General features: G+C 44.7%; 1 protein-coding gene across 4 annotated transcripts in view; it reads right to left on the bottom strand.

Annotated features, from left to right (window-relative positions):
* The window catches only part of LOC143368119 (neural cell adhesion molecule 2), a 384,831-nt gene that overhangs the window by 8,050 nt on the left and 352,789 nt on the right, over positions 1–23,992 (bottom strand). Inside the window, exons 11-13 of one of the 4 annotated variants that reach the window (XM_076810482.1) lie at positions 21,146–21,439; positions 18,215–18,535; positions 9,588–9,929 (exon numbers count right to left, since the gene is read on the bottom strand). In XM_076810482.1, the coding sequence (XP_076666597.1) occupies positions 9,588–9,929; positions 18,215–18,535; positions 21,146–21,439 (957 nt within the window). Of the gene's footprint in view, positions 1–9,587; positions 9,933–18,214; positions 18,536–21,145; positions 21,440–23,992 lie in introns of all 4 variants that reach the window. The other 3 variants (XM_076810483.1, XM_076810481.1, XM_076810485.1) reach the window with 3 other exon arrangements.

The raw sequence follows: 23,992 nt of genomic DNA, 5'->3' as shown, positions 1-23,992 counted from the left end.
CTTAGAAAAATTTAACTTTACCTTTGATCTCTCACCATTTCTTTATTTTTCAAAATTTTCAAAATCGCCTTCGTTGGACGATGTGGAATCTTATTATGATTCTGCATGCAAAATTTGAAGTAAATTGGTTGAACGTAGCGCGAGTTTTTAGGGCCACCGTTTAGCCGTCTAAAATCGAGAGACTTTCGGACATGTATCCGTAACTTCCGAAAAACAATAGTTTTTTAACTGAAACTTTTTTTATAAGTAGTTCATAATACTATGTAAACATAGTTAAAAAACGGGAAATCTGCATCAAACCGTTGACTTGTAAAAAAATCCACAAAATGTATACATTTTCCGAGGGTTCAAACGGGTATACCCCCTTAAGTGAATCGCGATAATCTTATCCCCTGAATCTTCAAAATCACTGAATCCAAGACGAGCGACGGTGTTGCGAATTGTTCGCCGTTCCCCAATCTTCTCTTGGTCTTAAATATACTTAAAGCACACCGTGTTAAAGCGTCAATTCCGATCCCCTCGTTTTGTTAATCCATCGGCACCAAACGTGAGTCTGTTAAAAGTATTAGCACCTCGACCAACGTCTCGCGTAATGGCGACAACGGACGTGAATTTGTCAGTGGCAGTGAAAAGAAGCTGTGCGTCATCTAGGCATGTTTCACACTACGTTCGAGTTACCGTAGCAAGACTCCATATCATTCGCATGCAATGACAAGATCTACAGAGAAACAGGTGTAACATAAATCTACGTTCTGTAAGCGATAGGCGCGCCGTTGCAAGCAAAAAGTATCCCCTAAATGTCCGCTTCTCTCTGGCACGTTCTACCGCCCGGGTCATCCTTTACTTTCTCGTTCATTCGACTGTTCATCGCATTAATTAATTTTAAGTGTGCAGGGTGGTTTGCATCGACCTTTCCGTTCTACATAATTTTTCGCGAGTATCCATTGTCAAAGGGATTGAAACCATGTCGGTGGGGGTGGATGGAAGCGTCCAGCGACACTTTGCAGTTGGCGCGCTTAACATGGATCACTACTACTTGAAGGTCCTCGCACTCCGGTTTCCTTGAATCACTATAAAGGATTACAACAATATTCATTACACTTCGGTTACTTACACTGACATTCTGGAAACCTCCCCTCGAAGACAAAAGTGTTCCCATAGCAACCCTTTCCTGAAGGCGCGCGTAACACGTGTCTATACTACTTGAAGACCCTCATCCCACTTTCTCTTCGTTTCAAAACATCCCTTCCTACTCGACTTCCCCAAATTCGCCACCCTCTTTGGAAAACGCCCCGTACACCCAAATTCGAGATTCATACGTCCGTGGCCACCCCCTTGATGAAGTCCCCCGACACTTTAATCCCACCCGATCGTTTCGACACGGGCCGCGAAGTGGCCAGATAAAAGGAAACAGGAAAATGGAGGTGTTGGAGGGCGCCCGGAGCTCAGAAACAAGCACAATGCCGCTCCCTTCGAAATGGCCCGTGCTGTTGCTGGAGACCGTTCTCTTCCGAGACTACAAACAGTTTCGGAGACAATCGGGGAGTGTGTGGAGGGACGAAAATGGACCACTCAGCGCGGGGGAGGGGGTCGCCGGGGAAGGGGGCGGTTGGCCAAACGAACGAGCGAACGCGTCAAATGAACGATGACATTCTAAAAGCGTCGCAGAGATTTCCACCCGTGGCAGAGCTTTCTGTACTCTGTGCGCGGTCCGGGGGGATGACGAGTGAGAGAGAGGGTCGCTCGTAAAAAGTAGCTCGTAAAAATGTACGCTTCCGGTGACGCGAGCGTAAAGGCAGTTCCGCTTTCCGTCCTTCTTCCACCCCCTCCACCGTTGACGTTTTTCGAAGCTGTCGAACGATAAGTCGGGTCTTCTGCGGAATACGATCGATATTTCGATTTTGATACCGGCGCGGAACCTCTGTTTTCGTTTTCACCTGAAACCACCCCTTCCCCAGGGCTTGGGATTTTACCCCAGTGGCGTTTTTCAACCCCAAGAGCATGATCCCAAGACGGGGCACCTAAGCTAGCTTATCAGTTGTGAGTGCTCGAGTTCTTGATTGTAGCATTCTGTGCTTTTTTTTCTCTAAATTGTTTATTAGCTTTCGCCATTTTTATGTATACACAAAAAATAGACTTAAATAGAAGGTGTGCATTCGGTGTTATTTCTTACTCTCCAATACACTAAGGAGTTTCTCTAGAGCATCTCTAGGATTTAAGCGCTGTGAGTTAGAAAGAGGTGTTTGCGGTTGTGGGAGTGTTGAGTTGTTGGTAGAACAGAGGGTGGTCGAAGATGGTGGCGTTCTAGAAGAGCATTCTGTAGAGTTTTTAGACATACAGTAGTGGTTAAAGGAAAGTTTAAACTGTGAACGGTAACAGGAATGAGATAGCTCCATTAGAAAGGATTACCTATGTGTTTTTTTTTATCCCATGCATTTGGGGTTGGTCAGAATAGACCGGTGATACCTAGATAATATGTAAAGCCTAGTAGTAAGTACGAAACTTTCTTTTGACCACCACTGCAAGTATTTTAACACTATGAGACCAAGGCGAATAGGTATTTCGGGTTGCAGGGTCCTTCTACCGTTAAAGGTGCCACTTTATGGACCAATAGACTTAGATAGCTGAAGCAGTTCGGTATATCTGGTCTACCAACAGTCCTCAGTCAGCCCCAGTGCGGAGTTCGAGTATTCCCCTTTGCCTTGCGAGCCCAGTGCTCGTCAGTGAGCGAAGGTGTAATCACTCTCCATGATCAGCCAGCTGGCAATTAGGTTTAGCTTCTCGTAGGTTGAAGTTGTGCCTCGAAGATACCGGGGACGCAGGGCTTTGAGTCTGTTAGAAAGCTCGGCGACGGCCGACTACGTAACTCGCACAGCCGGGGCTACAAGTTTACAGCCCGAGGAATTTTTGCGAAGAGTACCTCGCCTTCCCTCTTCACGATTGTTAATCGCGATGCACGCCGAAATATCGATGCAACCCATCAAGCGCCTCGCGGATTAACCGAGCCGAGCTAATTTCGGATTAATCGATTGTATCAACGGCGTAACGGTGGCTGTGTTTGTGCCCGCCACGCCGGTTAATCGAATTGATCCGTGTAGGCGGGCAACTGACCGCCAATTAGCTGATTCGGCTCAGTCGAAAGATAATTGCCGATGCTGAGGATACTCTCGAAGGGAAGACATATTGGGGGTTCGTTTCTGCAACAGGCTGAGAGAATTATTGGTCTTCTTGTCGTTGAAAGGTGTCTTGCGGGTATACAGGAACTGATTTTCGAGAAAACGATTCGTGAGATCTACTTGATCCCTAAGAGTAGGGTTAATACGATTTGACGAGTGTCGACCACTTCGTTCGGAAAGGTTCGAAAAGAGGGATTTTCTTAGCTCATAACTGACATAAACAGAAGTCCACAGGTGCTATTTAATTATCCTGATTTCTTAATCATTTAAGGGGATCTGGATGAGAATATCTATCCGATGGGAGGAGATTCTTTCTTTCAATTTTGAGAATAGTTTTGTGCAAGCACTATATGGATATTTAAATAAACACGTCACTTCGGCTCGAGCCTTCGTCGGGGGCAAAACGTGAGAATGATTATCCCGAGGGTGCAGCCCTCGCCGAGATCGCGAATGATCGTTAGGCTGGTAATAAATCTGGGATTCAGATGCACTGCCCGGAACTAGGGTGACACTCAAGTTCGAGACTAATCAAAATCCACTTAAATTCACGAACTACCCTAAACGAGTGGGCCCTCCTGTTCTGCCCCCGTGATTCTAAGTTGATATTAAACGGGGGGATGGCCGTCGTCAGCTTCGAACCCGAGGAGAGCCTGACGCTCTCCACTACTCCCAAGATGGAGCCGAGTTAATTCGAAAGCGATTTTATATTACTGCCGGGCTCTCCCCAGAACCGTTTTTCCCCTTTCCCCTGAATTTAAATACCATTCTAACGCCGCTTCTATTATTTTCCACTGTCTCACACCTAATATCACTCCACGAATCTCAATTATCCCTCTCCACCCATTCATATCCATTCAAACCAAAGCAAGCATCGCAAAAACATCAAAACCTAATTGTAAGGGAAACAAAATTTTGTGTGAAAATTCTGGGATCAGGCACAATTGTGGGTCAAAATGGACCCCGAGCCCGTCGTCCGAAGAATGACAAAACTAAACGAAAGTCAAGAGTAAAGAAATCGCAGTAGAGGCTTCGTTTTTTTACTTATTACTCTTTGAAAATTTGAGTAAGGGACGCCTGAAGAACGGCAATTTGGCGATCAGCGACGCAACTTGACCCGTTGATCGTCGAGTTGCCATCTCCAGGCGCTCCTTCCCCAAATTTTCAAGCAGTAAGGGGTCGTCCTTAAATTACATAAGGGTAATTTTCACGATTCTTTACCCCCTCCCTCGCCCAGTATAAGAATTCGTAAGATTTGATATTGCAACCCCCTTCTTACGTAATATTTTTTACATTTCATTTTTTCAGTTATTAAAATTCTTTTAAAGGTTTATATAATTCATTTAACTCGGTTTCGGAAAAATTTAAACAAAAACAACTTTTCCGGAACATTAATGATAGTAATTGTATTTATTGCAAATAAGGTTAAAAAGAATTACGTAAGACGCTACCTGACTTCCCCATCCTTGTAACAAAACGCTAGATATTCTCGACCCCCCCCCCTCCCAAAAGCCTTACGTAATTTACGGACGACCCCGTAATAACCCAAAACTAAAGCTTCCAGCGCTAATTTCATTACCCTCGATTTCCATCCTATTTCGTCGCGCAAAATAACCCATTTCGTTTCCCCCTATTACCGATCACCCTATACACCCAAAAGAAATTGAAATCAGCACAAACTCTATCCATTACACATCCACACAGACGTCCACCCTTCTGCGCACGTAAAAGAACGATCTCTCGATACTCTATATGAAGGGGTGAGGGGTGGCATCGTTATTGGACGACGTATTAGCCAGCAGTTTAATCGGCTTCCAATTACAGCGTTCATTTATTTATAAGACCAATCAGGCGGTGGATTTACGGTGCACTCGTACGCGCACAATACCGTCGTACATCGAACCCTCCCCCGTCGCTCTGGGCGAAGACCAGCCGCGTTCAGCCACAGACCAATTTCGGTTGAACGTCCTCAGGTTCGCACGTTCAAGTGGCTGTTGCCTTAGTGGTGTCCCCTTGGAACCACCCGAGTCCTCTCGACTTTCCCTATCTATCTCTACCCTCATCCCTCTATCTCGCCCCTTCTCCCTCCCTCTAGCGTACGTGCCAAACGTTTGCAGGGTGTACACGAGGGGGGAGGGGGCACGAATCCGCAGGGGGGGGGGAGAGGGACCGTCCATTTGCATGTCCGAGGCGGTTAGCTGAAAGACGTTTTGTAATCAGGTTCTGCGGCCCCGTTTACGGTCTGCTTTAAGCGTTAACGGACGGCGAACGGACGGTTTAATAACCGCCGACACGTTACGCGGAGTCGAGGTAATGTCCCTCTACAAATTTAATCAGCAACGGCCTCCCGCGATCAACTCCCCTCCCCCCCCCCTTTCCGATCGTTTAATCCAGGGTATTAGATTCGAACGGCCAGCCCGAAACTGGTGGATCCTAGGAACGAGCTGATTGTTTTTTAGATGGCCCGTTTTGGCCGGGTGGAGTTTCTCGAAGGTACATCCACTAGCTGAGTTTCGGGGGATCGTGGGTAGGTTCGATCGTTCGGAGTTGTGTCTTTGAGGAATGCTATTCGCTTCGGGGTTGTTGTATATTTAATTCTGAAATGCTGTAGGGAATTTCTGAGATTCTGCTGTGGCACTGCGGTGAAAAGTCTTTCGATGGAAACTTTCTCCGTATATTTAGGGTTCTGTGTTGTACTTGAAACTGAAGGTGCGTCTGTGTTCTTGATGCTCTGAGGTATTTGAGAGATCGTTCGTCTGGAAAGGGAATACTATTGTATTTAAAACTGAAGGCACATCTGTGATCTAGATATTTAAAGATGTTTGCATTAGGGTGGAACGAAAAATTAAAAATTCTGTGACTGTTATCTAAGAGTGAAGACTTGAACTTTCTGGTTTTTTAACATGTTTTTAAAGTTTTGTATGGGCTAATTTTTGTATAGTCTTAACACGTTGACTGTCCAGACCGCAAGCAACAGAGCACTTAGTTTAAACCTTTGCGTTTTCATTTGTCTGTATAATATATCGTCGCTCTATCGTTTCAGCTTCCTTCAGTTGCTGGACAGCAGTCAGATAGGATACACGGCTGAAGAATCTAACGAGTAAGTTTCTTTTAAAAAGAAGTGCTATGATAGAATAAAAATCATCGGATCAATAAAAAAATAATTTTTAACTGACTTGCGCCACTTTAAAACATTTATTGACGAAATTCAGATTTTGACAGCTTAAATAGGGTAAACTGTACAATGATTGTCACCCTAAGCGGAAATCCCAATTGGAATGTCTATATTTTCTTGCGAACTTTTTTTGTGCTCTTAATTTTCAGTTATTATCAATGGTTATGGATTTCTCGTTAAAATAAAACATCTTGTGTACCTATTAAGTCTTTTATTTTTAAAATATTCAGTGAAAAACAAAAATAGGCATACAAGTGCTATCATTGGCACCCTAAAAATTGAGGTTTTATAGAAAAAAATATGTAGTTAAAAACGAAGTATAAAGTGTTTAAACTGACTATTTCATTCACTATTAAATACCTACAACACTTAGTAAATCTGTATTTCAATCCATTGCTTAGTTATAAAGCGATAGTGATTCCGAAAAATATACTTATCTACCCCCTATCAATATTTTAAGAGAGCTCCTAAAACTCAACCCTTTGTCCCACTTTGTGCTGTTGCCAGATGTGTAGTTCAACTACTGGGCTTTGCAGCATTGTAGTGAAAGAAAAATAAGAAATTGCAAAAAAGTTCTTTCTAAGCTTATACTTCTCAATATTTTACTTTTTAATCAGGAGTGCCAACGATCAGTGCAGTCCCACTATTAGTGCAGTTTACCCTACCACGATAAAAGGCAACTTTCGCCAACTATTAGAAACCATGAATAATAAAACCAAATTGCCCCCCTATATTTCGTTCCACCATAAAATATGCATTCGGGTATCTTCCCTGATTGGCAAAGAAAGTTCCACTAGAAAGAGCAGGTATACCTGCCTGTCGTTTCTTTGAAAAATTGCTCACGAGTATGTCGAAATGAACGCCGAATTATATCCCAGTTTATAAGAAAGAATAAAGTCACTCGATCAGATTACATTCGCGAGTCTATTCGCTATTGGTTAGGTGAAATGTCCGCCGAAGCGTAGCTCGAATCACTTCCGCGGCAGACCGTTACGCCGGCAGATTGTTGCGTTTTCGGCCCGACGCGGTCCAGCCTGCAAAGCCGCCTCAAGGTAGAGTAATCCAGCGTCGATCGGAATCGATTAAACGCGGATTGTATTCCCTGGCGTGCTGATAGATAGATCCGATAAGGTGATCCAGCGGTTTAGCAGGAAAATTGAATTCTATTCAACCGCCACTCGGTCCTGGATTAGTTTCAGATCGCGTTATATCACGGGCCCTGAGTCAGCTTTGACAGTTAGGTCCAAACAATTTGACAAGGTACATATGTCGAGACTCGTGTTTACGTCGTTTCCAGGTACCGGTTAATTCCGGCAGAGGTGAACGTTAATTTTGGATCAGATTTTCAGCCGGATTTGCCACCGTATGAACCGTGGAGGGGGGCAGGGGGATGATCCAGTGATTTAATGATTAAAATCGGAGGCCAATTGATCTCTACACGATCCAGGATTTAGTCTGGATTATGCTCGGTCGTCGTGAATTCTAGATTGGCTAGCCATGCAACGTTTGACACTTTGATATCGCGCGCGGACTCAGGATCGAACAGTGATTCACTTTATATCGACGCGCACCTTCGACTATTCTTAAGGTAGGTTTTCCTAAACGCGACTGGACGCAACGTCGCATGAACTTCAAAGTGGATTTTCTCGAAAATGAAGCGCAATATCAAAAAATTTTACTCCTTTTTCTCGACTTATTTACTTGTCATGCGTCGAAAAGGAACAGTAACATTTTTTGATATCGCGCTTCATTTTCGAGAAAATCGACTTTGAATTTCTCGACGCTGCGCCCAGGCGTGTATAGGAAAACGTACCTTTACGGTGACATTTAGATGCGCCATGTTTCAGGGGAGTGCCAACATGATTGTAGACGTTTTAGTTGATCGATTCGCGATGCTAAGATACAGTGGTGCTATTGGAAAGATTCCGGGTCGTGTTGAATGATAAGTGCCGAGTTAGGTTTCGGATTTAAATACAAATGGCTTGTATGAATCTGAATTATTCGATACTCGCAGCTTTATAGCACTTTGTTTCAGATCGCGAGGCATAGATTAATTGAGATTAGGGATCCCCGATCAGGCACCGATATAAATTCGACAGGGCGAGTCGCGATATCGACGGCGCGCGAAACTGAAATCGGAAGGCTAACTAGCTGCAACGCAATTTCGATCGGATTTCAATTAGCGATTAGTTGCAGGCCGGTATGCACAAACTCGAAATCGAACAGTTACTTCAGTTACTCAGGGCATCCTCTAATCAAATTCCATGACTCCGATGCGAGCTGTCGTGAGTTAACTGATTCGCAGCTTTGAAACCTGGCGAGCAGAAAATACGATAGGAATTTCGAAAAAGAAAAAAGAAACAGAAATTGCTGATTCTATCAGTCGCGACAGGATGACCCGCGAGATTGATGATGCGTATCAGTTGCGACCAAATCGCTATCTATTCCTCGATGCCAGGATAGCTCTGTACGGGGTGTCTCTCTTAACACGACCAGTCGAAATATTTCTGTCGCTCTCGAGTCTATCGGTAAAAGCTAAATGTTGCGATCAAGATGCGGGATTCCTTTAGAGTCAGTCCTTTCAAGATCTCTAGACTACTCTTGCATTCTTTGAACGAGATTCTGTCTTAGTTATCACTATCTAGTGACGCGGTGTTGCTGATAATAAGAGAAACTCTTGATAACTTACTATTCATAAACTTCGATTATAAGCCACATGATTCTATTAAATATTAGCATCATTAATCCCAGAATAAAACCACTTTCTCCTGTACCCAAGATCTCTCAACACCAACCACAACACCGCGCCGCAAAGAAACCCCCAATCACAGAAGGGCAAAATTTGTATTTAAATAAAACTTTCGAATAACGAATAAAAGTTAGAAAAATTATTCTTACGTGCCGAATAATCTAAAGTTAAAGTAACTTTTAGTCGATCCGTTATTTAAATAATTTTTTATTTAGTTAATGTCCAACTCTGCCCCAAAGCACTCCAAAAATCTCGAAAGTCTCGATCCCAAAAAGAAACCCCAATCGTAGCATCCAACCCTCCATTCACCTACCCTCGAAAGCAACAAGAATACCTGTTCTGATCGTCGTTAAAGCGACGACCTCCGCGTCGACGCTTCAGTCCAGGTCTGGATCTCGACAGATGTTTGATGAAGAAGGGGGGTAGTTTCGGGGACAGTTACGCGATGGACGCGCGCTGGACTCGAAATCGAACGCTAGCTGGCCCCTACCTGGGTATCGTTGGTGCTCCTGTGTCTTACCCTCCTGTACATAGTGCGGGCTGTGGAGAACGGTGGCGTCGCTCATCGCGTGCTCCGTCATGATCCTTAAGGATAGCACCAGCCCGGAGTAACTCCTCTCCGCCGGCAGATCGGTGATCTCGAGCATGCTAGGCGTCATGCTAGTCGCGGACGCGAGCAGACGCCTGGTGTCCGCGTCGAAGACCTGCAGCACATAGGTGGCAGTGCGCGGGTCGATGTACTCGCTCTCGGCGCAGCTCACCCTCACCGTTGTCCGACTCTCTTCCCTGATCGTACAATTCTCCGGGGGCGGAGGTTGCGCCAGCCTTTCACCTGCTACCACACCGGCACAACACACCAGCCTCAGCCTTTCTTCTGCGGGTACTGTCTCAGGGGGTGGTGGGCTATTTATAGGGGTCTGGGTGGTTTGGTTCGAGGGTTCGTGGAGGCTGATGGGACGCGTTTTCATTTCAGCGTTAGGTTTGACGGAGGTAATAACGCGACCCTGAGGCTCGCTTTATAGGGGCGCCCTCCGGGAAGGGTGCGTGTGCGGAGGCTCGAAGTGAACGGGGTACGAGTGGTATATACCAGAGGTTTGAACGTTGCGTTGTCTTTAATGTGGATACGTACTGATTTCTTGTCCGCTCGTTTGGCAGACATTTATGTTGGGAGATGTTGCTGGTGTTATTTCGTTGAGGGGGTTGGAGGGTTTCTTTGGAGGCAGTTTCTGAGGTGTTCAGTGTGGACGGTTCTTTGCGTTTCGTATATCGGGGTGCTCGGGTCGTAAATACGTCTTGTCCGTTCGGGATTTTGGGATTTCGTTTGCTTCGAGATAGGGGTGCAGCGCTTCAACCCTTTCGGTTGCGAATCGTGATACTGGTTTGCGTGCTGTCAGGCTGGGTTTCGTAATAGTGAGGGTAGTTAGTCGATACTTGTTACTGATTACACTGTCCAATAAAATTGAACTTTCTTCTGTTCTGTAATATTCAATAGCCGTTTGTTATAGAGTTTCGCGCGCTGAAAAGGAATCCGCAAACAGTTTGTCGCCATCACCCTCAGTTTTCGAGAAATGCGATTTCGAAAAAAAATGCAAATTTTCAACTTTGAACATTTTTTGTGTCCAAACAGTAATAGTTATTCGGTTGCTTGATCCGTCGAATTATTCTATGAACCCTCGCGAACACAACGATATAAGTTAATATTGAATTATGAACATTTAAATATGTTTAAACAACGATGAAATGGAAAACCACTTCTGCTGATGGTTTCCGGAGGAAAAATGTCTGCTGCATCGCGCGGAGTATTTAGATTTTCTCCTGGACCCTTAGTTTTTGAAATATATAGAAAAATATCTGCAAAAATTGGCGCATTTCAGTTGCCCTGCTCCATTTCATCGTTGTTTAAACATATTTAAATGTTCATAATACAATAATAACTTATATCGTTGTATTCGCCAGGGTTCATAGAATAATTTGACGGAACAAGCGACCGAATAACTATTACTGTTCGAACACAACAAAAGTTCAAAGTTGAAAATTTGCATGTTTTTTTAAAATCGAATTTTTCGAAAACTGAGGGTGCTAGAGCAATTCTGCTTACGGATTCGTGTTCAGGGCGAAAAGCTACAAGAATCACCCAGCGGATATTGTAGACCAAAAATCGTGTTGGACAGTGTTATTAACTGGTAAGAGGGTTTACTAATTTCTAGGGACTAGATACTGTTCTTTCTTTTTGCAACGTCACCTCTACTTCTAAATATCCATACTTCTAACTCAAGCGTCGAAACGTAAGTGGCTCTTGTAGCAAAGTCCCAGGAACTTTAATTTTAATACTGTGCCTACTCTTTGCTCTATGTTTGCTCGTTCCACCAAAAGTATAGGGAGAAATCATCTATCATACTTCTTCACCGGAAGGGTCAAAGTTACACTCGCGCGCATTGTATCGATGAAACGTCCCACTAAATTCCCATTTCCCATTCAATTTCCACAAATCCACCCCTCCATCTCCAATGTAACTGAAATCAACAGGGAATCCATACACTCCCCTGTGCCCCGAAAAGAACTTCCCCCCACAGAGACTTACAAGAGCAGCGAGTAGAGGTGAAAGAGCACGCGGCGAGCAACATTGAATCTTTAAGTGGATCTATAAAAGGAAAATAATACAGGGAACACCTATCGAAGTATCCGTCGAGGGGGGGATCCGTGCGTCATAAATTTCCCTTCTTTCGCGGGACAGACTCGATTGCGAGCCGATCGCAATGGATTTCCGCCCGAAACCTGCCATTCCCTCGTTTCTCATTCGCCGTTGAGTCGCACGGGCGTGCTTTAATATAAATGTCACAGCGCAATCGATATCTGCCATTCGTCGGCGCAGGCATACGATACGAGGGCCGATCGTGCCGCTCGATTTCGTCGTTTATACGTCGCGCAACAAGGGTATCTGACTTTCGGCGGGGGGCGGGGTGGACTAAGTCTGTGGCGGAAGTTCGGCGGACGGACGTTTTATCGAACGACAAAATATTCACGAGCCCCGACAGAAGAAGCATTACACGCGTGAACGATCTGGAACGGCTAGACAGACCACCACCCCCCATCCCCCTCGGCTGATTCCCCTTTTTCCTTCTGCGCGGCGTGAAAGTTCGAGCGCGACAGTGGTGCGAGCCAATAAACCGACCGACGGGAATCAAGTGATGCCGGTCAACGATATCGGCTCCATTTGATCGGGCATTTTTCTCCACTTTGTTCCGGAATAATTACGGGCCCGACATTTTGTTCCACGATGCGAACTCGTGCGATTCAATTGCACGGGGTGAATTTGAGTTTACTGCGCGTGCCATCTTTTTTTGGTCAGCCTGAAAATCTGGCGCGCGTTTTAAATTGCTTAACGAGGCGAACGCTGATGTGGATTTTCGTTTTCTTTTTCGTTTTTTCAGCTATTCTAAGATTCGTGAATGTATCGGGGGAAAGTTGCGGCTGATTTTCGTAACATGTTTTGTACAGTTTGTGTTGGGTGAACTTTGAAGTAAATTAAGAAAAATTTGATAGCGTTTAATTGTAGCGTTGTCTGTAACGATGTCAAGTATCTCGAATATGTTTATCTTCTTCGATGTAACGCAATCAACAAATTTTTACATCGCTAACTAGCGACGATGCAATTGATAGCACGGGTGCAACGTTATCAACCGTGCAGAAAAAAAAACCGAGAATCATTTGCAGCGGGGAAAAAGCCGCGCGTTTTATCGACTGTCGGGGGCAAATATCATTGACTCGTACTACTTGACACTCTGCCAGCTCATTTATTGGCACATACCACTGCAGCGGCCACCTCCCCCGGCTCAGTGTCCCGAAAACAAACAAAATTATCGTGTTCACGATCTCGCGTTACCTTTATCAAACGCCTCTGCGTTGTTTTAGCGACATTCGATCCTGTTTCTCTTTAAAACCAGTGGAATACAGGATAAATCACGCGGAACGGGACAGTGGGGTATCCCCGTTGGAATCAGAGGCACAGGACAGTCTATGAGGCAAAGTTTAAACTATATCAAAAAGCGAGACTGTCGAATCTCATTTTCGTTTATCCAAAATCATCTTACACCTGCAAAAGTAAATGTACAGGGTGATTCTATGCGACAAAATAAGCCGAGAGTAAAGAGTTTGAAAGGTCGGGTGTGAAACGCCTGAGGCACAGCAGTTCGGCGATCAGCGACGCGCGTTGCGTAGGTCAGTGACAGTGGCGTACAGTCGTCGTCCAAAAACAGGGATGCATTCGTACCGATTCCAAAAGGATCCATTTTCTTTTAATGTATTATTTAAACAAACGGATTTTTTTGGAATCCGTTTGCGCAACTGCATTTCTTATTAAAAAATACACCATTTTGCCTTTTCCACCGTTCTCCTAGCTCTAGTAGTTTCCAAGATATTCAAACAAACATGTTTCTCACACCTCAACTTTGAGGGCTATTTTCACCCCTTCAACGGGAATGTCAGCCGATAAATATTTTTGTAAGAACTACAGAGGGTGGCCAGATTGTTATACTCAAAACATTTTCGTAAATTTTTCGGATCATTTCAAAATGGATTTAATACGATTAAAAAAAATCTAAAATGGCATCTAAAGGTTCTGAAAGGAAACTTTCTTAGCTTTCCAAAACACTCGTGAAAATTTGTCTGCGATCATGAGTTCGAAGGTTATAGGTGTTCAAAGTGAAAAGTACCTTTTTTGCTTTGATCGCGAATAACTCGATCAATACAAATAATAAAACAAAACAAAAAAAAAACGAAATTAAAGAGAAATGTTTGCTCTATCAGAGCTCTTCGTTGGATTTACCGGAAACAAATTTTTTGACCCGGGTATACGTTCAAACTAGGCAAAAATTTCTGAAACTTCGTTTCTCGCGCTTCATCTTGATAAAACAGTATGACAACGGATGAAACAAAAATTGAGTCCTTAATTCAAAAACTAGAAACTTCAAGCGTGAAAATGCGCTTTTTAAATATTTCGCGACCATTTTTCGCAGCGATACAGCCATTCCATCGCTTAAGCTTAGAAAATCTCAAACCATTTTGTTTCCGTATAATAATTTGGCCACCCACTGTATTTTCTACCAAAGTCGCATAAAAATCCGCGGTTGTCACTTCGATATGCTCCCTTGTATGTAATATCTTCACCTGAACTTTTGTACTTCCACTTTTCAGGATCGTATTTCGTCACGCAGAATCACCCGTTTCATTTTCGACTATCTATTGAAGTTACTCGAGACATTCGATTTTAATACCCGAATCGTGGTCGAATTGCTTCCTTCGTCAACGACTGCTCAGATAGCATTCAAATCTGAATCGTACCCGTCGCCACGCTGAATATTTGACAGAGCCTGTGTCCCACCTTTTCGATTCGAGAAACACGTAATTTCGACTGTGCATTCGAGCCCCCTCCCCTCACACCCCCCTGCTGGTAATAAAAGATAGCCCCCGGACAATTAGAGCGCGAGCCAACAGTCGGATGAAGTACACCGATTTCCAGTTAGCCAACGGACAGAATAGGCAGAGTCAACGACGAAGAGAACGGCCCACCCATCCGGCCACCCATCCCAATTAGCCACGCATTATTAACGCGTACTGTACACAGGCCGTTTACGGGAAAGCTGGCCCCCGCGTTCCACGGTTAATTGTTAGCAATTAGCAGGAAGAATGAGCCCCGGGAATCTGGCAGAGTCACAGCGATGAAATTATTTTTGGCAGCCCAGAAGGGGGTGTTCCTTTTCCACCGGAAGCTGCTTACTGACCTCTTGAAAAAAAAATGGAGGGGGTAAATATTTCTGTCCAACCGAAATCCCCTTCCATTCGTGCCCCTCCACTGTAATCTGTGATTCTGACGCTCCTCGTAATTAATTTAACATTTCCCAACACGATGCAGCATCCACGATTCACGTTCTAAATGGCGAGCAATTAATTTCAAGCGACATAATTATTCAGCTGTCTGGACCCCCGATATTTTCTTTTACCATTAAAGAAAGGAGCACCCACTGTTTACCCTTTGATAGATTAGTTGGTCACAATAGTGTTTTCAGAGTGCACAGATATTTCCCTCGAAGTGTTCCTCATTGACGCCGCGGTCAACGCGACGATGCAGTGTAGGATGGATACTTTTAGGAGGGTGGGGACGAGTAAAGGCAGGTTTTCCTACGCGCGACAGGAAGCAACGTCAAGAATTTCGAAGTCGATTTTCTCGAAAGTGAAGCGCAATATCAAAAAATTGTATTCCTTCTTTTTGGCGTATTTACTTATTATAAGTCGAAAAGGAAGTATAACTTTTTTTGATATCGCGCTTCATTTTCAAGAAAATCGACTTTGAAATTCTCGACGTTGCGTCCAGCCGCGCATAGGAGAACCTACCTTAAGGAGCCTGCTCACTGGTCGAAAGCGTCGATTTGAATCGCATCAGACGGCTGTCCAAGATTCCTACTAAAACTCGGCACGATTAAATTCGTAAGCGACTGCCGCGTGAAATTAATTACCATAATCGGCCCATTAATTAAATCCATCAGGGCCGATTAATTACCGCAATAAATCACATCTCCAATTAGGATGATTAATCTCTATTTCGACGGGGGCGGTTTCGACGGCTTCGACCGTCAGACGAGGAAAAAACTGAATTCGGGGAAGCTCCAGGTGAAGTGCAATTATCGGTCCGCCATTATGGGGCTGCGGACGTTCGCTGAGATTTCGAGGATCGGTCCGCGGACATGGAGCCCGGGCGCACGGCGACGTGTTTTTCATCGGTTCGTTACTAAAGGCGCAGCTATCGACGCGCACGGACCACGAAACACGGGGGACGATAATCGAGTCCGACGGGAATCAGGAGTCTGTCGATTTAATTCAGGTAGAGAGGAAGGGTGGGTCTGGCCGAAGGGAGGCACGAAACGACCAGCGTCAGGCGCCTAATCGGGCGTCTAGGATACGAGACCGAGCAAACGCCGCGACATGACGCAGTCATCCCTTTTCCTGTCCGAGGTTTTCGGGGGCGTGAGCTGTCTATTGATGGAAAAGTGTTTGGACGTCTTGTCTGTGTCGTAGGTAGTCAGATTTGTTGGGAGCTTGGACACGCGCCGCGAGTAGCGTGTGCGTGTTACGATCGCAAGGGGACTGGGTTTGAGTTAGGGTGAATTTTATGAATTTCGGTTGGAGGAGCTGTGGGATTAGTTTCGAATTTTTGGAGGTTGTATGCGTTCGGCGTGGGTTTAATTTTGAGAATCATGTTTGGGTGGGATCTGGGAGTAGCTTAATTTAGATTAGTTAGGGGTTCGGGTGTAAGTAGGCTCGAGTGGGACTGGGTTTGATTTAATTCTGAGTTCGGTCTTGATGAAGGAAGTTCAACTGTAGTACTAAATCAGAGCACACTTTCCACCAAATGAATCTGAAGGGGTGAAATAAGAGCCGTGAGGTTAATTTAGACAGTAGAAACCATTCTCTGTTGCATGAACATTAGGGTGGTCTTAAGGGATTTTTTTGTGTACTTTGTTGTTCTCCATAAGCCTGTTTTTATTCTCTAAACCAAAAGCAGTGTGTGTATCAAAAACTGGCCCATATGAACCATATTTACAGGTCGCTACGATTTGCAATATTATTTTACACAATTAAGTGTATATTATTCCTTAACAGCGTAAAAAGAATGTTGTTTTTGTGTCAGGTATAAAAATGGCTTCCACTAGTACTCCCATATCTACAAGGACGCCAGCTGGACAGTCGTTAATTGGAAAACAGGCATAAACTCTTTCCCATAGTCCTGAAAACGATTAATCCTAATGACCTCCAAATATTGTCTGATTAGGCTGCAATTTTGCACAGGTGTTAGCATGTTTGGAACAAAAGCAACCTTGTGGAAAACCTACATCTTATACTTGAAAAAATGGACCACCCTAATGAGCATTTTCTTAAAAATGGTAAACCCTATCGAAATTTTGTTCAAATAATATTTAAAGAGCATTCAATTGTCTACAATTACTGTATATATATAATTGTTTTCGTGCGTCCAACCATTTTTTAGATAATAGCGTTTAATAGACAATTATCTATGCACGCATGGTGCAGACCTCTCTATATTCAAACGCTTTTATCTAAAAAATGGTTGGAAGCACGAAAAACTTATATATACCATAATTGTACAAAATTGAATGCTCTTTTAATATTATTTGAAGAAAATTTCGATAGGGCTTACCATTTTTGAGAAATTCTTCAAATTCAAAGCACTGAGGAATTCTAAACTTTAAGGCCTGGTCGGCACCCTTTCCTGTTGTCCGATTGCAATAACCTTTTTCAGGGACTACTTTTTTTATAAAATGGAACCATATTAGGGGGTGAGGGCAAAAGAACTCGCAGGTTGGAAATAAGGGCCACCCTAATGAGCATGGAAACTATAAAAGTGACTTTTTCTGGCGGCTCTGTATTATCAACATTGCTGTCCAATAGTACCTGTCCCTTAATTTGAACATTGAATAACCAATGATCTCGTAAAATTACTTCTCCGATCACTCTGAACTCTCCTCCCGACACCTACAGAACCTGCAAGTATCCATCCCCACCTCTGCAACCCCTCGAAAAAACACCAGAACATGAAACCCCAGTCCCTGAGATGCAAGAATTAGTCCTTTGTGTAAGTACCAGAACCCCGTAAGTAGCAAAAGCAACGTTTCCGTTTCCCCAAGCCGCTCCACCGAACCGTTCGACCCCTCAACAAAACCCTGAAAGATCCCATCGAGACCGAAGGTCTGCGAGGCGTACGCCTGGACGAGGACCAACGAATAGACATTGTCTGAACGTGGCGAGGCGGGACGTCGGGGATGCGAGAGACAAAATAGTGAGACAGAGGGTCGTAGAGAGCAGAGGTGTGTACTAAAGAAGAGATATATAGATAGTCACGGTGAGCTCTACGATGCAAGGCCGTGCAGCGTAGCAGACAGTGCTCAAAAGGAAATCGCAAAGAGTGTGTGTGCATCGTCGATTCGGCGTCGACGAGGCAGTGTCCAGCCGTCGTTTGATCGTTTCCCGGGAGCCAGGGGGGGTTGGGAGCTCCTTGGGCCCGTCCCTCCTCTCCGTTTAGATTCAAAGGGGGATCGCACTCACCTGTGCGCCTCTCGGGCAGATTCAGGGTGGTGGCGCGGAAGTGGACCGTCTCGCTGCGACCTTTGCTGTTGCTCGCGTATATGCGAACGTCGTAGGTGGTCCCAGGCTCGAGATTGTTCACGGAGAACGACGGAACTTTGCTCGTCTGGTTGGAGATGGTCGTGCTCGGTTTCGTGGACGTGCTGCTGGTGCCTGGCTCCCTGTCCACCTGTATCGTGAACTTTTGCGGCAGACCGCCGTCGAAGCCCTCCGTGCACTCCACGTACAGCGAGTCCGTCGTCTGGTTCAGAAGGGAGCAATTGTGCGGCGTGTCTGGGTGACCTGGCGAAAGTAAATAATTAGTGAGGTCGCGGCAGCGAGGGAGGGAGTTGGGTGTTTTAGGGCTCGGGCGAGGTTGCACGCTGGGGAGAGGTTTCTGCGATGATCGAGAAGTTGTTTAAAGTCGAGGAACAGTGGCGGTAGGCGAGCGACTTTTGGAGAATCGAATGGGGAGGATGAAATATTTCGTATAACCGTTGTAAGAGGTTCATTCGTAGGTGGGTACGTGGATGATTGGGGATACGCTTCCTTGACACAGGGATGGGATTCTGGTTAAACTAGGGTCGTAGGTGCTAGTATCGATAGAGCCTAAGTAATCAGTATCGCTCCTACAATTCAGGGCCTCTATTGGCTTTCATAACTCGAGGATCATGAGGATTGCTTGCACGTAGATACAGTTCAGAATATGTCACCGTAAGGATCAATTCTACTAGCTATATCTTCTCCCCCAAAACCAAGAAATCTACTTTGGTCCTGTTACAACCTTACCTAATAGCCCCGAAAATATCTTTCCATTCCGCACCCCCCTGCCCTCAAGCTTGCCATCGCTCTATCCGAAGATAGTTGTTAAAAATTAAGCAGTAGTCAGCGAACTCTCTTCGACTTTGCTAAAGCAAACGAAGTCAAACTGGCGCCCCGCCCCGTATCCTCGGTGGCCAAGATCTCCTGACCCGTGATTGCGAGGAGAGGAGTGAAGATGAAGCGAGTCAGAGACGCATAAACTGCCAGGGCAGCCGTCTAAACCCCCGGCGAAGACGGAATACAGAGAGGGCGAGAAGATAACCTCCGCGGGTCCACGTACGCGTCCAAGTGCCGGCGTTTCGCCGTCTTTAATCAAGCGGTACGGGCTTAGTTAGGCTTTCCGTTTCCATTCGCTTGGCTAGTGGCACTCAGATCGAAATGTATCCCCACCCTGCCTTTCGCCACCTACGTTTCATGCAACATTCACCTTAATGACGCTTTTTACCGCGCTGCTTCGGCACTTTACTGGCGCACAGAGGCACTAAAGTGCGTTTGTCACGTATCGACGCGCCTGTACACACAAGAGCCGCCCCTTCCACTTCCCTGTTCTAGAGATAGGACGGTTCGTTGGTTTCCCGTTCCTGGAGTTCGCGAGCGAGCACCCAAAGGACACTAAACGTGTTTTCTGGGCTGCTTGGATCCTTTTCGGCGTTGCAACGGCTCGTTTGGTATTATTGGCTGGCTAATTGTTCCGCAATCCCGTGGCAGAGTTTGGAGAGTAAGACGCTACCACAAAGCGTTCTCAATTTTGATCATTAAATTTTTTACACAATAAGCTTATTCTGCACCATCTATCTTTCTGCCGCTTTACTTGAATATTTCATCGAATCTATCAAAGTTTCGTCCAACGCCAATAACATGACTCAAAGGCTTAATCTACCCCTGCACCTTCAAGTATCAATTTCAAGCTTTCGCATAAATTCATCTTTCTGCAACCTCTCGAATGGCGACTCCACTTCAAAGCCTAGCTTTCGAGTCTTTGCACGTGAGCGCAGGGATCGCTGATCGAACAGCAATGGTAAGCTGAGGGAAGGAAAGAGGACACCGTAGGATCTGGAGCGATTGGAATGGGAAGACGAAGGGATTCAAAGGAGGCGGAAGGACCTCGAAGACAATCGCAATAACAGCGACTACAGAGTAACCAGGAATCAGATTTACTTGCGTCGGCCATTGGATCAGGGAGAAACGGTGGGTGCAGTTCTGTCATCGCGAGGAAAATGGAAGCTGTTTCCCCGTTACATCTCGTTAAGAGGTCAGAGGATGGCGAGGCACGAGAAAGGAAACGGGCGTCCAGCGACGAGGAAATGGTCGTCGGTTGTTTCTAATCTGCATAATGAGGAAACTTTTTAAATCTAATTTACGTCTATCAAGCATCCCCCGGAGAGACACTTTTCTCTGGATTACTCTCTTCCCCTCTCCGCTCTCTGTACCACTCTGCGCGAGTCTCCCCGCCATAAATCCCCGCGATTTATATTTACGAAAATCTTAATTTCCTCCGTTCCGCCGACCGTTACATAATTAAAAACTAAGTTTTTCCATAAAACACCCCGCCATTTTTCCCGCGGATTCGCCATTTCAGCGCGTATTATTTCAACACCTCCGCCCCGAAATTAATGCGAATTTTCTTTGGATTAAGGGTTTCGCGGGTGAAACGCAGTTGGCCCCTTGCGTGCTCATAAAACTCGTTAAAAATGAATGCTTCCATTCTTTCCTCTATTAACACAAGTATCGCGTAGAAAGTAGCTTTAAGAGCGGAACTAATTAACCACATTTGAACAAGCTAAAGTCTTCTCCAACCCCTTATTAATAATCTATTATCGCATAGCAACAGTAGAATTATGAAATCAAAGAAAGAGGCTACTTCCTTTTGGATGAAAAGAGTAATAATCTCTGACAGTCAAATTCTGATGCAAAGCAATTTTTTTCTTCAATTATTACTTTTTAAGTCGAGAACGCGAGGTCAGGGATGGCCACTTGACCCAAGGGGTGGAACTTGATGAAAAGGAACTTAATAAGCCTGGCATTTCCTCCACGTGTCCTGAAAATAGTAGCTCGACGATGTGACTTATTGTTAGTTGAAGTGGCACTCACCAGCAGGCACGATGTGGTACACGCAGGGTTCGAGCTGAGTGCCCTGATCGTTGGTGCCCCAGCAGAGGAGCGTGCCGTAATCCAATTCGGTCATCGGTGTATAAGAGGCAGTCGAACGGGTCCGTTCGCTGGTTACGTGTGCTTGGGGTATGTCGACCGCTTCCATGGTGTTGTTGAACTTCCAGGTGAACGCCACTTCCGGTGGGTTCGCCTCGAGCTCGCAGGGTATCCTCGTAGTTTCCTGTCGCGCCACGCCGTACACCTTCACTTGGCCATGGTGGCAGACAGGGGTGACTGGAAAATAGACAACATCCCCATCAATTAACGTTTCTCAACTTTCCTTTCATTTCTTCCCACAGGCTGTGAAATCAAGATCCTTATAGTAATACGAGCGTCGAGGTAGCATCTCTGAAAGCAATCAAGACGCGACGTTTTCGTATTTCTTCATTCTTAACGGGGGATTCTCGTGTAATAGCCTACGAAATTTATGATTTTTTTTTAAACTATTGTTAATATTGCATTAAACTCTTTTGGGATATAAGGAGGTATCTTTAAACTTGTAGAACTTTTTTTATGTTGATCCTTCTTATTATTTATTAATTATTGTGGAATCGCGTTAACCTCTTCAACGATGTTGACGTCAGGTAGCACCTGTCACAGTCATCTGATTGCAAAAAGGAGAAAATTTTCTTAAAGTTAAATAATTTACGCTGGAACTGGACCTAAAATTTTAATTTTAGTTTTTATTTATAATGCTTTTTCGTCGCTATAAAGAATAATATGAAAAATTTGTCCAAGAAAAAAAAACTTACTTTTTCTTTCTACGCTATAACTCTTTCAAATTTTCATTATTTTTCTCTAAGGTGGACCAATCCCAGCTTAAACTATCTAACTTAATGAAACTTTTATTTTCTTTACAATCAGATGACTGTGATAGGTGCTACACATCCTGCCAACAGGAGTTACATCGTCGAATAGGGGGATAAGATTCCACAATAATTACTAAATAATAAGAAGAATCGACGTAAAAAAAATATTTTCTGCAAGTTTAAAGATGCCTCCTTATATCCCAAAAGAGTTCAACCGAAATTGACCAACAGTTTTCTAAAAAAAAATTCTTAAATATCAGTTACTTTTGGGACTGTTAGACGAGAATTCCCCCTTTAGGGTTGATATATTTTCTTGTTTCCATTATTTTCAAACTAGTATAATGGACAATGCTCTGTCTCACAATTATTTCCCTTGCCTTGCCTAAGTAGTCACTGTATTAATTTATATATCCGTGTCAGGGGGATGTGCTATAAAAGTGACAATTTTATTTAGCGTCAATTTCTGATAATATCCTGACAGGTATTTAAAGCACAAGTCCATTAATAGAAAGTATATTTATTTACTGGCCTTCAATAAAAATATATTGCAAACTCACGAATAATAACAGAAAATAACACAATTGTCGACTTTCAAATTAGTCGAAAATGTCCCTTTCACGACTAGGTAGTTTTAAACGGGACATTAGACGTCATGAATGATTTGTCCCACTTAAAGCCTGTCCCTTTTATAGCACCTCTCCCCTACTTGGAGAAAGGTTTTCCCCAAAATCCAAACACCTCAGGAATAATCACACTACAGTCTTAAAATTATCCAAACCCTCTCCCCTCTTTTCAATGCATCCACCACCCAATGAATCTTCCCTCCGCAATTCTAAAGCAGCCAACACACGTAGCCTTTCAAAAATACCCCTGCATCAGCTGGTCATACAGTGTATCAGCTTCCAAGCATTTCCGCCCCGTATTTACTAACATACCCGTAAAGATAATCTCATTAAGGGTCCCCTTCGTGGTACGGTCGCCTCTAAACTTGCCTGCATAGTTCGCCCACCCCCTCGCCTCGCTCCCTAACGAAGTTTCGATCCTTTGATTACGACGTCGGGCGCCTTCGTTAAAACAAAGGATCTCTGTATCGCTATTTCTTCCTTCAACCCCCTCCACGCCGCCACTCTGTCGCAACAACATAATAATCCCGCAGACCTCGGCGATCGAGGATCCTTTGATCGCCGAAACGTAAATCGAGCCTTTTGATTCGCGACTTGCAGTGATCGACTGGATATCTAATATTCGTACGGGACAAAGGTAACCCGATTAGGGGGGAGGGCCGGTGTCCTTGATTAAGTATTAGTGATACAATCGACGCCCGGCCATTCCCGGAGTCCTTGTTAACCGCAACTGAGGATGGCATCAGATTTCACGTTAATACGTAACGCACAATGTATAACGGGCGACGTATATGGCACGGTAGAATCTACCCGTCGCTCCTGAGAGCAGCGACGCCATGGTGGTGCGCCCTGGTTGTCGCTACGGGTGGAGAATGTTCGGCGGAATGAAGTTTGAAGGGTGCTCTTGTCTTTGGAAGCTTCTTAATTTATGCACTTGCTCGCTCGAGCCTCGTAATAGTATTTAATTCGTTGTAATCAGGTGGGTGGGATGCTGGTGGGTAATAATGGCAGCGCAGTTGCGAAAATAGAGTAGAGGTGGATGGATAGTAACGAAGCTTCCAGCTATCGTGACCGAGAGAAAGGAATTATTAAGGCAGAAAAGGAAGTTTTCAAATTTAAAGTTGAGGCGTGCGATTCGTAGGGGACCGAAGACGAATCGGAATCGATAACGCGGGTAAGGCGAGTGACTAAATTCGGAACCTCGACGTGTACTCTCTAGACACTTTACGGAAAGAGAGACTGTCTCTAAGCGGAGTGAGAATTATCGAAGCTTCTCGAGCTACTTATGAAGCGTATTCTGTACGATTGGAGTCGACCTGCGCGGTAGGACAGGGTGGGGAAAGTTTACGGTCGTA

The sequence above is a fragment of the Andrena cerasifolii genome, chromosome 4, assembly GCF_050908995.1.
Source record: "Andrena cerasifolii isolate SP2316 chromosome 4, iyAndCera1_principal, whole genome shotgun sequence".
NCBI lineage: Eukaryota > Metazoa > Arthropoda > Insecta > Hymenoptera > Andrenidae > Andrena > Andrena cerasifolii.
This window is presented reverse-complemented; position numbering and strand designations above follow the sequence as displayed.